This window comes from Conger conger, chromosome 4, assembly GCF_963514075.1.
Source record: "Conger conger chromosome 4, fConCon1.1, whole genome shotgun sequence".
Taxonomy (NCBI): Eukaryota; Metazoa; Chordata; class Actinopteri; order Anguilliformes; family Congridae; genus Conger; species Conger conger.
In genome coordinates this window covers 21,549,252-21,563,132 of record NC_083763.1, presented here as the reverse complement: position 1 = coordinate 21,563,132, position 13,881 = coordinate 21,549,252, and the positions used below count along the sequence as shown (strand labels likewise).

General features: G+C 42.2%; 1 protein-coding gene across 3 annotated transcripts; it reads left to right on the top strand.

Moving 5' to 3' along the window:
• The first annotated feature begins 1,090 nt into the window (after positions 1 to 1,090).
• On the top strand, positions 1,091 to 13,798 carry firrm (fignl1 interacting regulator of recombination and mitosis). 3 transcript variants are annotated; one of them, XM_061239922.1, is made up of 25 exons: positions 1,091 to 1,261; positions 1,910 to 2,025; positions 2,584 to 2,608; positions 2,735 to 2,823; positions 2,915 to 3,019; positions 3,326 to 3,466; positions 4,006 to 4,168; positions 4,545 to 4,629; positions 4,787 to 4,925; positions 5,141 to 5,230; positions 6,629 to 6,693; positions 7,351 to 7,499; positions 7,645 to 7,783; positions 7,888 to 8,074; positions 8,598 to 8,680; positions 9,208 to 9,259; positions 9,753 to 9,842; positions 9,927 to 10,112; positions 11,125 to 11,241; positions 11,483 to 11,578; positions 11,701 to 11,814; positions 11,917 to 12,021; positions 12,508 to 12,588; positions 12,668 to 12,790; positions 13,276 to 13,798. In XM_061239922.1, the coding sequence occupies exons 2-25, from the start codon at positions 1,936 to 1,938 to the stop codon at positions 13,471 to 13,473; spliced, it is 2,712 nt and encodes a 903-aa protein (XP_061095906.1). In that variant the 5' UTR covers positions 1,091 to 1,261; positions 1,910 to 1,935; the 3' UTR covers positions 13,474 to 13,798. The 3 variants fall into 3 exon arrangements, with proteins under 3 accessions (XP_061095906.1, XP_061095905.1, XP_061095904.1); XM_061239921.1 differs by having other exon boundaries at positions 2,572 to 2,608; positions 7,648 to 7,783; XM_061239920.1 differs by having other exon boundaries at positions 2,572 to 2,608.
• Positions 13,799 to 13,881: the final 83 nt, after the last annotated feature.

The following is a 13,881-nucleotide window of genomic DNA, read 5'->3' as shown; positions in this document are numbered from 1 at the left end:
TAGCTGCTGCATCTGCAACAGTTTATGGGGATCTAAATAAACAAATGCACAATGCATAATTGCATGGGTTGCTGTCAAAAGATGAGAATCCTGTCCATATTCTTCTGTTATGCTGGCTACTACACAGTGATGACAGTTCGTGGTGCAGGCATTCGGCATCTCCCTAGCTCCCTCGGTGTCACCCGGGTGCATGGGAACTGCCCTGTCCTCATTACAATCACAAGGTGCGGAAATCCTCCGTGCGGGACCGTGCAATAGAGGATTTGTTCCAATTTGTTCCCGTGTGCCACTACGTCAGGAGCTCACTCCTGCCCAGTCAAAGTAATATCACTGGCATTTATCTGAATCCCTGCAGAATGAAGGCTACCCCTTGGTCCTTTTCATGTTGAGGGAGATGTTATTCTCAGTTATGTTTATACAATTATATAACCCAGCTATTCAAGCAGTGCAAATGAACCTAGATGACGACTGTGATGATCACTATAGTAACAAAATTTGCTTTTCAGTTCAACAAAAGACTCGGAGGCACTGCACTGGAATCGTATTCGCACTTTTACGTTAGGATTTAACATTACTTGTTATAGACCGTGTTGAGAAGGTTAAGAACCACCAAATTGCTTAGGCTAGCTAGCTCAGTGTTGATGAAAGATGTAAGAAATAGGCTACAGTGTAAAACAAGTGTCGTTTATCAGCCATTTAAGCTTATAAAATCATAAAATCACAAGTTGATCCTTGTCTTTAAATGGAATGGATGAGTAATACAACTAGCCTCCATGCTCGTCCTCATAATGTAGTTCGCATGGGCAGAAAATATCAACAGGTTTCCTCTCTCGGTGCCGCCAACTTCTCTGTCACAACGTGTTTTCCATGTGGAGCAATCCAAGGTGCCAAATATTGAAGTGAACAATACCGATTCCTTGACGAAGAAAAAAAAACATTTCAAAAGATACGGATTAATTATTTAGATTGAAGTGCCACATCGTCTTATATATTTCTGTGTTCAATTTCCACTCTGTAGTAATGGCGACTTAAGAAGCGATGTTACTTGATTCCCCTACATTTCAAATCGAGTGGTTACAACCATCCACACTATCAAACGGAGGGAAAATCGAAACATTTACGTCATTGTGAAATATCTAGTTAGCTAACTATTTAGCTAGCCAATGTTGAATAAGTTAGGTACCAAATGTTATCACTGATAAACTGAGGGGGGAAAAGCACAAGGGGACATAAAGGTTACTAATATAATCAGATAAATAAGGTACGTTTTCACGAATGTGGAGGTCGTTAATGTAGTCTGCTAGTTACCGTTAGCTAGGCTAGCTATTTTCTAATGTTAACGAAATAGGGTCGTGCAGCTCATCGCACCTATAACTTAGTCTCGCTATATTGGCTAACTAGTTTTAGTTTAGCTTTAGTTAACGTTAAGTTTTTTTTTTTTCAGCGAGCGATTCGAGACGTTTTGACGCTACCTAGCGTTAAGTGACATGAAAGTTCAAACGAATTGGTACTTTCTCGTGATATTTGCGAAGCACTTTCGCTAGATGGCTGCGCTAGCACTGATTGCTCTTGAAAACAAGGTTCAATGTTATTAACGTTGGCCAGCGCTATGAGCATAACTAGCAAGGCCAACAGTTGACAGTCAGGTAGCTTGCTATTGCCATAAGCCAAAACGGAGCTATACCTAAAACGATCAACGTCAGCCTAATTTATTTAGCATTGTGTGACCAATGGATCTGTGATATTTGCAAATTAAAGAATATAGAAATGAGTTAATGACAAGGCATGTAGCTAGCTAACGTTAGCGTTATTACTTGCCAACGTTAGTTGACAGCAGGGCACCACGTTCATGTTTGCTACAATTAATGTGTTGTTTATAGTGTGTTGAATCATCGGTGCTTTGTTACAGATACTGTCGCATGCTTATGCGTGACCATGTCTCAAGCAACCCTCTTGGAGGAGGTTATCCACTGGAGTGAGGAAACATGTCGACAGGAGCTCAAATCAGTACTGCCTAAGCTTGTCATATCCTTTCAGTGATCGACTGGACTTGTTAACATCCAATGTGTTTTAAAGTAACTTGTTACAGTGTTATATTTGGGCTACAGTGAAGTATCACCATGCCGTTAATTTCTATAAGAAAGACTGTGATTTGTATAATGCACTGATGGGTAAACGAATGATAATAGTGAGGTCATCCTTTGCCGGTCCGAAATCAATTTGGAAGTTATAACCACTTCAATACCAATTGCGGCCCGTAGACCAAAATTTTAACGGCGCTAGTGTATCTTGAAATTAAAATGAGGAACACTTATATGTTACAAGAACAAATAATTGTCGTGGTGCGGACACACCTTTAATTTAACAATTAAAAACAGTGTAGCAGTGTGGATGAATGACCACTTCTGATGTCTGTTTATCTGCTGCTTCACCTCTCTTAAACCATAGAAAAAATAATACCTCATATCTCATGATATTTCAGGAGCTGAAAATCTGAATGTTCAGAAACATAGAATTTACACTGTACAACACAAATACAAATTCATTTGATTTTATCTTTAACTTTGCTACTGGCATCTTCACTCTGACAAACAGGATGAACTTATACGTAAGTCCTAATAAACCTGGTTTCTTTTTATTAAAAAAAATTATGAATAAAAGCTCATTTGCATTTAATCATAAGATGAGTTGTAGACATTTAACTAAGCTGAAAAAGGGTCCATCTTTTCCGCAGGTGTCCTCAAAATAATCACAGAGATGTTTATTCCTCACATGAGCGTGGTAGAGCTTGAGACAGAGTGTTTCTCTAAGGTCTTGCCCAAGGTGAGTTATTGGCTGAATAAGATGATGAATGTGTTCCAGTTGTTGAAAAAAGGAATTCTGCAATTTTCTAAGAATAAATACATTTCCACAGGTGGTGAAGATGTTTAATGACTTGGTAGAAGAGATCTCAAGCCAAGTAGGAGGAATGCCCAGTCAGAACTCTGAGCTGCGTGCCTGTCTGAGAAATAGTCTGCAGGTAATGGGTGTGTTGTGCATGCTTTAGTATCAGAAACATTTCCTAAGTAAACCTATTACAGTGCTATAGTTTCATGACATTAGTCATACGAGTGAATAGTTTGTGACACGATTGTGGCTTGCTTAAATATAACCACTATAGCACACTGCTGCAGAAATGTGCTATAGGGAATGCTGTACTCGTAAATGCTGTAACATAGCCTGGATTATTTTATTTCTTATGAGTATTCTATGTCATTGAATTAACCAATTTGATACTTAAATGTTTGGCAAAGCAATTACAAGTGTTGTGTCAAACCCCCCACAGGTCATGGTACAAATATTGGAAGCTCTGTCAGGCTGTGTTCGTCATGTCTGCTCTTTCAAGGAAACGCTAATGCTGGAGACCATTCGCTCTTTACCTTTCTGCATTTTGAAGGTCCTGAAGGACACCTTTCAGCACTGCAAGGTAATGTGTATTTGGGAAGCCCTCTGAAAGCAAAAATCCAACATGACATTGACTTGGCAGGTGCCCTCATGAAAGATACGTTGCATTTTAAACATAAGCACTGTGGAAAGGCCAGTCGGCCAATCTACAGTGAATTTATGCTTTTGAAACAAAATACTGAACAGTATAAAGCATCTACCATATACTGCAGTTTGGAGTAGAGTTTGAGAACTCCTGGTCTGGTTTTTCAGTTACTGCTTCTATGGGGCCAGATTCTATTGAACAATTTGTGTATATGCGCCAAATATTTTGTTTGCATTAATTTTATGCATGAAGATATGCATACTCTGCTCAAGATTACAACTGCAGCAAAAGAACTGTAGGCACCCTTTCCCATACTAACTAATTACACAATGCTACATTACAATGGGATAATTGAATTGAATTATTCTGCCAAATGCTTTTTAAATGGCAAAGAAAAAACTTTGATTTCAGTCACCGCACAGACCTCTCCAGTCCAGCTTGCATAATGATGACCTGTCATTCTCTTTCCCGTTCAGGAGAGCGAGGCTGTGTACAGTGACCGTTTGTCTCTGGTCACTGACCTCCTACAGGCCCTGTTCAAAGAGGCATACTCGCTCCAGAAGAGCCTGTTAGAGCTGCTGGACAGGATAGCCTTAGGGAGTGCAGCTTCTGAGCAAGAGGTCTCTGATATTTTGGCAGGTGGGTCTGGCCTGATACAAAACAGTCATCAGAACTGCAGTTTCATGTGACAAGGGATACATAACATGACAGATATCTTTCCCTTCTAGTTTTTAGATCAGGGATAAATGTATATAGTGTTCAGGGCATGTCTTTGGTTTATTTGGATTAGGACTCCTCTGGCCAGCTTACCTTCAGCCAGTACTGATTCATAGGTAATGCTCCAAAAGGACTGGACACATTCCTACAGTAGCATAGGCCTGGGACTGCAAATCTGTGCTTCATATGTACTGTATACTGTATGGTGCAGTAAATTTCCCCTCCAGTCTCCATGAATGATTCTTTGATTTACATGTCAGCATTTCCATTAAGCCGCAACATATTTTATCTTCTGCAGTTATTCACAGTCTCTTGGAAATATGCTCTGTAATATCAAACCTGGACATTGCCTTGCATGCAAACACATGGAAGTTTATAATACGGTAAGTATTTTAAAAAGTAATTACACAATTGTTGTATTTATATGTGGGCAAGGTGAATTTAAAGCATGTTTTAAAGGTGGTTTACTTCCATAGAAGTACAGTACATGTTGCCTCTGAGATCTTGTGTGTAGTCGAAGCTGATGGGGTCTTGTTTCAGGCAAAGTGTGAAGTACCAGGCTCTGCTGGAGGAGCAGCTGCACCATGGCGACATTGTGTCCTGTCTGTGCGATGACCTGCTGGCCTCTTTCCACACCTGTCTGGAGCTCGCCGAACAGATGAAGCAGTCTGTGCCACAGGTGCGGGCGCTCAGTGCTGCCACGGAACAGCATTAGGATCTGCTTCATTTATAGCCTGCTCAGAAACTTACTGAAGCAGAGTGGGATCCTGAGAAATGGGAGATGTGTGAAAGCAGCTTGCCTTCTTGGCTTATGCTAGTTTTCAGAAAGCTATCCCCAGCTGTGATGTTTGCTGCCTTGTAAAGTGAGGTTTGGTTGTTTTTTTTCCCCCCAAGGAAAATGTACAGTGTCCTGAATTGAAGCTGTTCCAGAAAACAACCAAAATGTGTAGGTTTTTTGCCAACACATTAGTCCACTACGTAAAGGTAAGAATATTAAAAGACTTCTAATATGGTATATGCCTTTCGGGTGACAGTACACTGCATAAGTAAGCTCAGATCATTTCATTTTTGAAAGTATTGTAGAACCTCAGAGATCCGAAACTCAGAAGACCAAAACTTCTGGTAAACCGAGCTGGGTATGGACTTAGTGGAAGTAGTGTCTATGAAATAACTGCAATGTATTAACATTATTAATTGAGAAAAAATGTAAAATTATATAAAAATTAGGCAAGGGATTAAGCTTAACAGCTGTTGCTAATGAGTACAAGGAAAGTAAGCTTCTGTGTTTGACATAAAAAAAGGGCCAGGAAGCGAGAAGCTGGCAAATAATGTAAAATCCAGCAAAAATCGCATAACACTGTTCCAGCCAATCCAAGCTGCAACGTCCGCTTTAATAAAAATAACTTTACAGAACATGGTGTCCAAAGCGCTTTCCAAAAAAAAAAAAAAGAAGAAAAAAAAAAAGATAGCACAAGATAACATTAGATCAACAAAACAGTTAGCATTGATGATAAGAGCATATTACATAAGATACACAATAAAATTTAACTCATGATAAGATAAACATAATTGACACAAAGGCCAATATACAAAAATTGACTTAAAACTGACTTAAAAATGTAAAGATATATTATGTTTAGAAATGATATGGCCAAGAGGGAGCGTATAAATGGAGAACAAAACTGGCCCCAGATTAAATCCCTGAGGGACACCATATGTACAGGGGGATGGCAAAGATACAAACTCACCAATGGTTATTGAGAATTTTCTGCTGGTGCAATAAGAACAAAACCACTCCAGGGCAGTACCCTTAATGCTCACCCAGTCTCTAAGGTGTTCAATTGAATTTTTATTTGATTGCAGTTACTGACAGTTACTGTTTTGGCAAATGCCATTCAGGTTATTGGTTTATTACGACTCGAAATAAACTGAACTAAAAATAGTATTTAATTTTTGAAAATTGGTGTATTTCATCTGTGATGGACTGGCGACCTGTCCAGGGTATATTCCTGCCTTTCGCCCAATGTATGCGGGGATAGGCTCCAGCCCCCCTGCGACCCTGTTCAGGATAAGCGGGTTAGGATAATGGATGGATGGATGGTGTATTTCATTGTCACTTCAAGTTCCGAATAACATTCACAATGCTCTCAGTTCTCAGGTTCAACTGTAATTGGTTAAGATGAGCCCAGTGCAATGTACTCGAGCAGAGTGAGATCATTAAGTTCATGTATAAAAGCCCAGTTTGTGCACAGGATATAAACATGCAGTGTGTGCATATGAAATGAAAACAATGGCTTTGTTTATCATCACATCTTTGTGATCTAATTGAGAACATATAAACTGGGTGATATTGTATTATTTTAACATATTTCCCTCCTACAGGAATTCCGAGCTTTTTTAGCAAAGTCTTGTGGATACTTCCACCATGTCTACCTTCAGATCCTGAGGTAATTAAAAATTATCTTGAAGGGAAATTACTTCTGCCTTGACTGATTCCATCGATGAGAAGCTGTGCAATAGTTTAACCCCTTATGGATGCATGCAACCTGCATGTTACATCTCCCTTAACAGACGGATGCGATGCCAGCGTTGTATTTGATCAAATGACCGTTTTTCATGACACATGACTGTTGAAACGCATTGTGATTCCTAGGCCTTTCTGTGGGTTTTCTATTGGGCACCTTAGTCCATGATGGGTTAAGTAAATTTTGCTGCTAAGTCTGCTTTGTCTGACATATCTCTAAGGGTTTGGTGATGTCCTGTCATGAAGTACTGTAATTATGTAGATGGGCACACAAGCTACCTGCTGTTCAAGTGAATTGCATGTGAATTGCTGTTTGGACTGAAGAGAAGGTCTTAGAACCTTGAGGATTTCCCTGCAAGAGCAGTTTCAGTCCCAAGCCCATTATGAAGTGGCTCCGAAAATGTAGGGGTTGAAAACAATAATATAGCAGTCATTTTGATCCATTGAAATACCATATGGGATTTTCTGGTAGTTGCGCTTGAGTTTCATGTGGCACTCTTTGAGACTGAAAGGGTTAATGGAGGACTGTGTGGTTAAGCTTAGCGCTGCCCTGCTGTGATGTATGTGTCCTGCTCCTCAGCAAGCTGCCCCCCAGCCTCTGGGCCCCGGCCATCTCCAGCGCACACAGCAGTGAGCTGAGCAGCACCGTGCTGGTGGCCATGGACGCCCTCATCGCCCAGCTGCTACCCTTCAGGCCTTTCGCTGAGGCGGTGCTGGCAGAGAAGCAGCGTGAGTCCCATTTCCTTTCCGCTTATGTAGCCGTTTAGTCGAGACCCAATAGGATGGCAATCGCTCGCTACAGCCAAACTTGGTTACAGGTTACAGTAGCCCTTGAGCGTGGCTTGGTACTGATGAGCTGCGCTCTGTCGTTCAGCAGTTGCAGATTCTGCTCCGGAGCTGTCGTTTCCTCATTGCCTCCTGCTTACGAACATCACGGGCAAGCTGTCCTCCCAGCCTGAGGAGGTGCTGCGTCTCTGGTGCGAGGGCAGCAGGTTCCCGGAGGACACGCCGAAGTACGCACCTGTCCGCCGATCGTTCTCCCCCAGTGTGACCTCCTCCCCTGTAAGCCAAACGGTGGCTAACCTGGTCCCCCCCTCTGCTGCCGGCTGCGTGTCAGGCTGTCGGTCTTCCAGGCGCTGTTCCTGAGCTTCCGGGCCTGCTCCCCAGAGCGAGCCGCGCCGGCGCTGGTCCCGGGAGTCATGGTGAACGGACAGGCCCAGAGCGCGGTCTCCCTGCACCGACACGTCTGCGTGCAGCTGTCAGCCTTCGCCGCCGCCCTGCCGGCGGTCCACTTCCCGCAGCTGGTGAGAGCAAATAGCGGCTTGAGAGGGATGAGGGTGGGCACAGGGAAGAGGCGCAGGCTCAAGGCTGATTCATGCTCCGGTGGAAAAAAGTGTCATAAGGCATCTAAAGACAGAACTATGTCCGACAACGTTTTCCATTTATAGTTCAGTGCGCATTGTTACGATAGCAACCAACTTCTACACAAACCCATTTGGCAAGTTAGGTGTGTCAACAAAATGTCTTCATTCATAAAAACGAGTAGCCTTGTAAACTTGTATCCTCGCCATGGCAACCATTTGTCTTCGTTTCAGTCAACCAATCATGGTTGCGTGACACTTCCCATGCGCTTCTGCAACATTACAAATATCTGTAGGTACAGGACCTGTCAGCTGTCAAATTTGCATCATTCGGACATAACACAGACACTTTTTCGGTGAAGCATAAATGAGCCTTTAGACTAGCGGGGAATGAGGTTTTAAGTTAGTGAGTGAGTGGCGATCATCCGGAAGGTTCTCACGGGGGTTCTGTCCCTACTCCACTCAGGAGCGCTCTTTGCTGGAAGTGGTTCTGCAACCAGACACTCAAACAGCTCTCCTTGCGACTGACGTCTGGTGCTTCATGGCGCGGTAAGTTACTAAACTGTGATTTGTTAGCTACTGGTTTGTGAGCTAGTTGCCGAATATTAACTTTAGTTATCTTGCAACATGTAACTACACAGGTAACTTGTTTATAGCAAATTAGGGACAGTTAAGATGAGACTAGAACAAGAATAGAACTCCAAATTTGGTTGCTGCACAGTTGTCTGCCACATTTGTTCAAGGTTTTCATTTATTTAAATTAAATTGGCAAACTCTAGCTTGCAGCTTGGAATGATTTAATGAAAAACACAGGCCCTACAGTTACAGAGGATTGATTTCTTGGTTTGTAGGATATTATCACCATGGCACTCAACAGAAAGAAAGAGGGGGAGTTGGTATACTTTCCAGATAATTCAAGAATCCTATATTTTCTGTACTACTATTTTTTCTAACCATGCATAATCAAAGATGCATACTAAATATGATGTTGTAGGCTGTTTTGGACTCCATAGACTCTGCCACATATTGTATAATCCCTTTGAACTGAAGTGAGCTGAAAGGCCTTGTTGTTACAGCTACGGAACAGCAGAGCTGTGTCTGCATCATGTGGTTCTCGCAGCTCATCTGGTGAGTCGTGTGTGGTGGCATAGATGACCTTTTCTGTGTATTTCTGAAAGTGAAGCTCTCCAGGAGAGAAACAGGAGGGCTCTTCACGTTAATTCAGCGCCTGGCCTTTTGGAGACTCCCTGCCAAAGGTGACAATTAGCCCCAGTTAATCTTGGATCGGACACCTGTCCCTTACAGAGAGGGCACTGACCCCCAGTGCACACTAGCATCAGTGCACACGAGCATCCGGGCTGCGTTGTGGCACTGCCAGCTCAATATGTTCTATGTTTGTGTTGATCAACCTGGTTTGTTGGGTGAGAATGAAAGCAGACATTTTGGAATCAGAGAGCTGTCTTTGAATAGAAAAATTGTGTAATGCTAGGTTTAAAGCTGTACATTTCTAAATAACGTATTGATAAATCCACATGAATTGAGCTTCCTGTGGTGCAGTTAACTACAGGGGCCCCACGATGAATCGCCTGCCAGGAACTGAAATCCATGTTCCTCTCAACAGATCAAGGCCTGCCCTGGGGAGTGTTACCAGCTGTCCCACCTGGCCATGCTGGTGAGGCGAATGATGTTCCTCATGACACCACAGCACCAGGTCAGGGCACCAGCCGTTCTGGGAGAAATGTAGGCTCATTTAGTGAAAACCAGTGCAGGGCTCTGACTGCGTGTCTGTGTTCAGGCCGAGATGGCGGAGAAGTTTCCCCCCGGACTGGCGGAGAACCTGGGCGTGTGGCGGCACGTTCTCTTCAGGGCGCTCTCCCCGGACGTTGGGAAGCGTGCGGAGAGGGACGTTGTGAGCGTGGCAGGCGCCGTGGTAACGGGCTGGCTGGAGAAGGGCTGCAGGCTGGGAGAGCTGCAGACGGTGGTGAGGACACTGCGCTCCGCCAGGTCAGAGGTCACACGACCCTGAGCGAGGAGAAGACGTGTTGGCCCATGGCCACTATTCTGGAATTGTGCAGTGGTTGGCAAGTCACCTTGGACCAGTGTTTGAGGGTGGCTGTGAGAAACAAAAACATGCTCACGTAGCCTTGGATAATGGCCACTGTTGTGTAACCGCACAAGAGATGCAATAACTTTGAACCTGACCCTGAAATGACCAAGGACCCTGTACCATTCACATGACCCTGTACAAGCCAGGGGGAAGGAAGAGCGCATTTAGATCTGACCCTGAACAGCTAGATTGCTGAAGTGGTTATTTAGTTGAACATTTATTTTGATGACCCTGCCTTTATTTATCAGCCTTCATTTGTGCAACCTCCACTGTTAATTCAGGAGAGTTCAGAGTAGGATTGCTCTTTTCAAAAGCGTATGTCAGCCATTGTTAATCTTCATGCCACTGTTTGTTGTTAGTCAGAGGAAGCCAGCTGAGGTTAAAGGGTGGATTTGTGGGTGCCTGCTTGACCAGTGTTTTTTGTTTTGTTTTGTTTTGTTTTGTTTTTACAGTTATGTAGCTGACACTTATGTCCAAAGGGATTTACAGTTGACTAAGCACGGGATTGTCCTTAACCCGCACAATCCCCCCTGGAGTAATGTGCGGTTAAGGACCTTACCTTCTGGGTGCCAGTCAAGCAACTTAGCTACGAGGCTACAGACTGCCCTTAGGCTATTGACTATAGGGGTTCTTGGTGTACAAACAAACTTTTATCCCACCTAACTAAAAGCCAGTAAAATGTTTAGAATTGCTGTAATGACGTTTTATTACCCTTAATGCATAAACTACAGTATAAATTGGCACACTAGTAGTGAAATGCAATTCTAATGCTACTTTTCATTTAAGTAGTTTTTAAAAGCAGATAAATAGATTTTTTGGATAAAAATTGCAGTATGAAATGCTATTGGTACATTTGAGACTTTTTGTTTGTTTTTCCCTCCTCTAGAATGTGGCCCTGTCGGCCTCTCTGGCTGTAGTTCGATGTGAAACCGCAGGGCCAGAGAGCGTGTCTACTGTCTCGAGAATGGTGACTCGCCTCTGGCCTCGCATGTGTGTCAGCCAGGTAAGACAGGGGACCAGCCTGAATACAGACCATTCTGTGCCATGTTTCTGGGCTCCAATGAATGTATTCCAGGGAGATCCCAACTGTTCAGAAGATCTCTTACTATCCATCCCTTGCTCTGAATATGGAAGAAACATGTGTTTTGTTCAATTCACTTTTATTTGTACAGCAATTTTTGAAGACACTCTCCAGGATAAGTCAGGATTTCTATGTGGACAGATGTTTTTGGATTGTGTTTCAGGTCCGGGCTTACCCTCCAGTTCAGTGTACCCTGCGTCTACTCTTTTCTCTCTCTGCCATTTCAGTGCAGAGTGTAGACTCCCACATCATCTGCCAGGTACTTCACAACCTCAAAACCCAATGGTTTCATTTCATTTTCTTACTGTAAAAAGTTATTCATGCATAAGAATAAATGTGAAGTGTTTTAACAGTAGTAAATGACTGTTTCTTTAATGGCAGGCTCTGACCTGTTTGAGCTCACTGCTGTCACAGAAGTGCCCTGATGATGTTGTGCTGGCAGCGCTGGACTTTCTATCATCCCTGGGGAAATTGTTCATACCTCCTGAAATTCAGGTGAGTTTAGATGACTGAAAATGTCAGTTAATTGAAATTAAAATCGTCCTTACACTGAGCCCAAAGCTTTCATTTGATATTGATGTTAATTTGTCTCCCTAGAGCCAGGTCCTACCCAAACTCTCTAGCCTCTTCAGCATCTTGCTGGCCAATGAGTCATGGATTATTCACCAGCACATTCTAGAGGCCTTCTCCCGCTTTGCAGAAGTGAGTGAGCCTTCATTCATTGTGTGAAAAAAACCATTTTACATTACAGGTACAATAGGTCATTTCAGACTTCTAACGGTCAAGAGAGGAATAGCAGCAACAAACACCTCCAAACCACAACACTGTTTATCCCTCCCCCTCCTCTGAATACACTGGCAATTAGAACCAATTTTCAACCAATGAGCTTGAAATATTGTACAGCAATACGATGTTTTGGTACAGAGTGCTGGCCTGTCAACTGTATATTTTGAAACCCGAATTTAAGGACTATAAACACAGGCAGAGGGTCAGTCAACATGTCTTTTTCAATGATAAGAAGGGATTTATAATGGTCTTGTAAAAATGTTTTAACACAAAAATTACCTTACCTATTGTAACTTTAAATATTACAACAAACATGCGTGAATAGTTAATTTACTGAATAAGTTCATGTCTGTTCATAAAATGTTTTTAAAGTATTACCTTCATGTTTTTTCCACTTTTGAGGTAACCAATCATGAAGAGGTGATCTCCCAGAGTTTAACATCAGAACACTCCAAAAATAAAGTGGTGAATTTCCTGAGCAAGGTAAAATGAAAACTTCTGATGCTAAACAGCAACATTAGTTGCAAGCAACAAAGTAACTGAGGCATATCTTGACTTGCAGATTGCGCATGCAGCCGAAACGGCAGAAGAACGAATAGAGAGGTTAAAATCAGAAAAGACCGTATTCGATCGACACAATGCCAGGCAGGAGAATGATAGTATGGAGTCGACAGCCGACCTAGAGGTGAGCATCTATACCTGGAATGTGTGTTACACTGCATTAAATATATAGTTAGTAAGAGAAATACTGCTGGAAGTATAATGTTCTTGGCATCCAATGTAATTTATAGAAGGTGGTATATATGGTTGGATTATATGTCAAGGTAAGTAAAACTAAAATGTAACTAGTAAACTAAAATGTAACTTGGAATAAATGATTATGCTCTAAATAGCAGCAATTAAACCATGTAAAACCTATATATTTGACCTGACTTGACAAAATAGGCCAATGTTTACATATCGGCAGTGGAGCCATGTTATCGCTCATTACAAACCTTAAACGCTCCACTCTTGTAGTCACCACTACTTGACCCATTCATCAGAACTTCCAGATTTGGGCAGACTCATTATAGCCTCTAGTGTTCGATGGATTAAAACAAGGTTACGGCTGAGTATTGCACCAGTTGGTTTGTCAAAAAAAAAAAAAAAAAAAAAAATCTTTCCTGGCAGCCATGTTCCAAACGATCTCGACAAGAGACCAGTGAAGAGGAAGAATATGAGAAATATCTCCAGACTGCAGAAAGCGCTCTGAAAACACTGTGCACCTTAACTGAACAAACTGCACCGCCACAATGGGTGACCCCCCGGCTCCTGGACCTGCAGGCACTGATAACCCAAATCAACACAGCCAGGCCTCCGAAATCTTAGCCCTGCTGCGGCAACAGCCAACCATAATGACTCAAACTGTACATTCACACCCTTGTTTTTATGAAGTAATACTCAATTGTGTTTCTTTGTTTTTGTTTTCCCCAACAGAACTATGATGTGTTGATCCTTGCATGCATGTCAAATGCTGTTCATATTGCAAGGGTCAACATATGGTCATAAAACAATTGCATTTTATACTTTATTAAACTTTGATACATGAAAATCATTCTTTTGTTATATGAATTGTGGAATTTACACCTGTGTTTGACCTAGAGTTATAAATATAAATGTCTTGAATATAAATAAAACCTTTTTACTTATGAAATATAGACTACATATCCTACAGTAATAACGGTCTCCTTTTCATTAAAGGCTTCATGTATTTATTAGAAATGTAGGCTAATTACT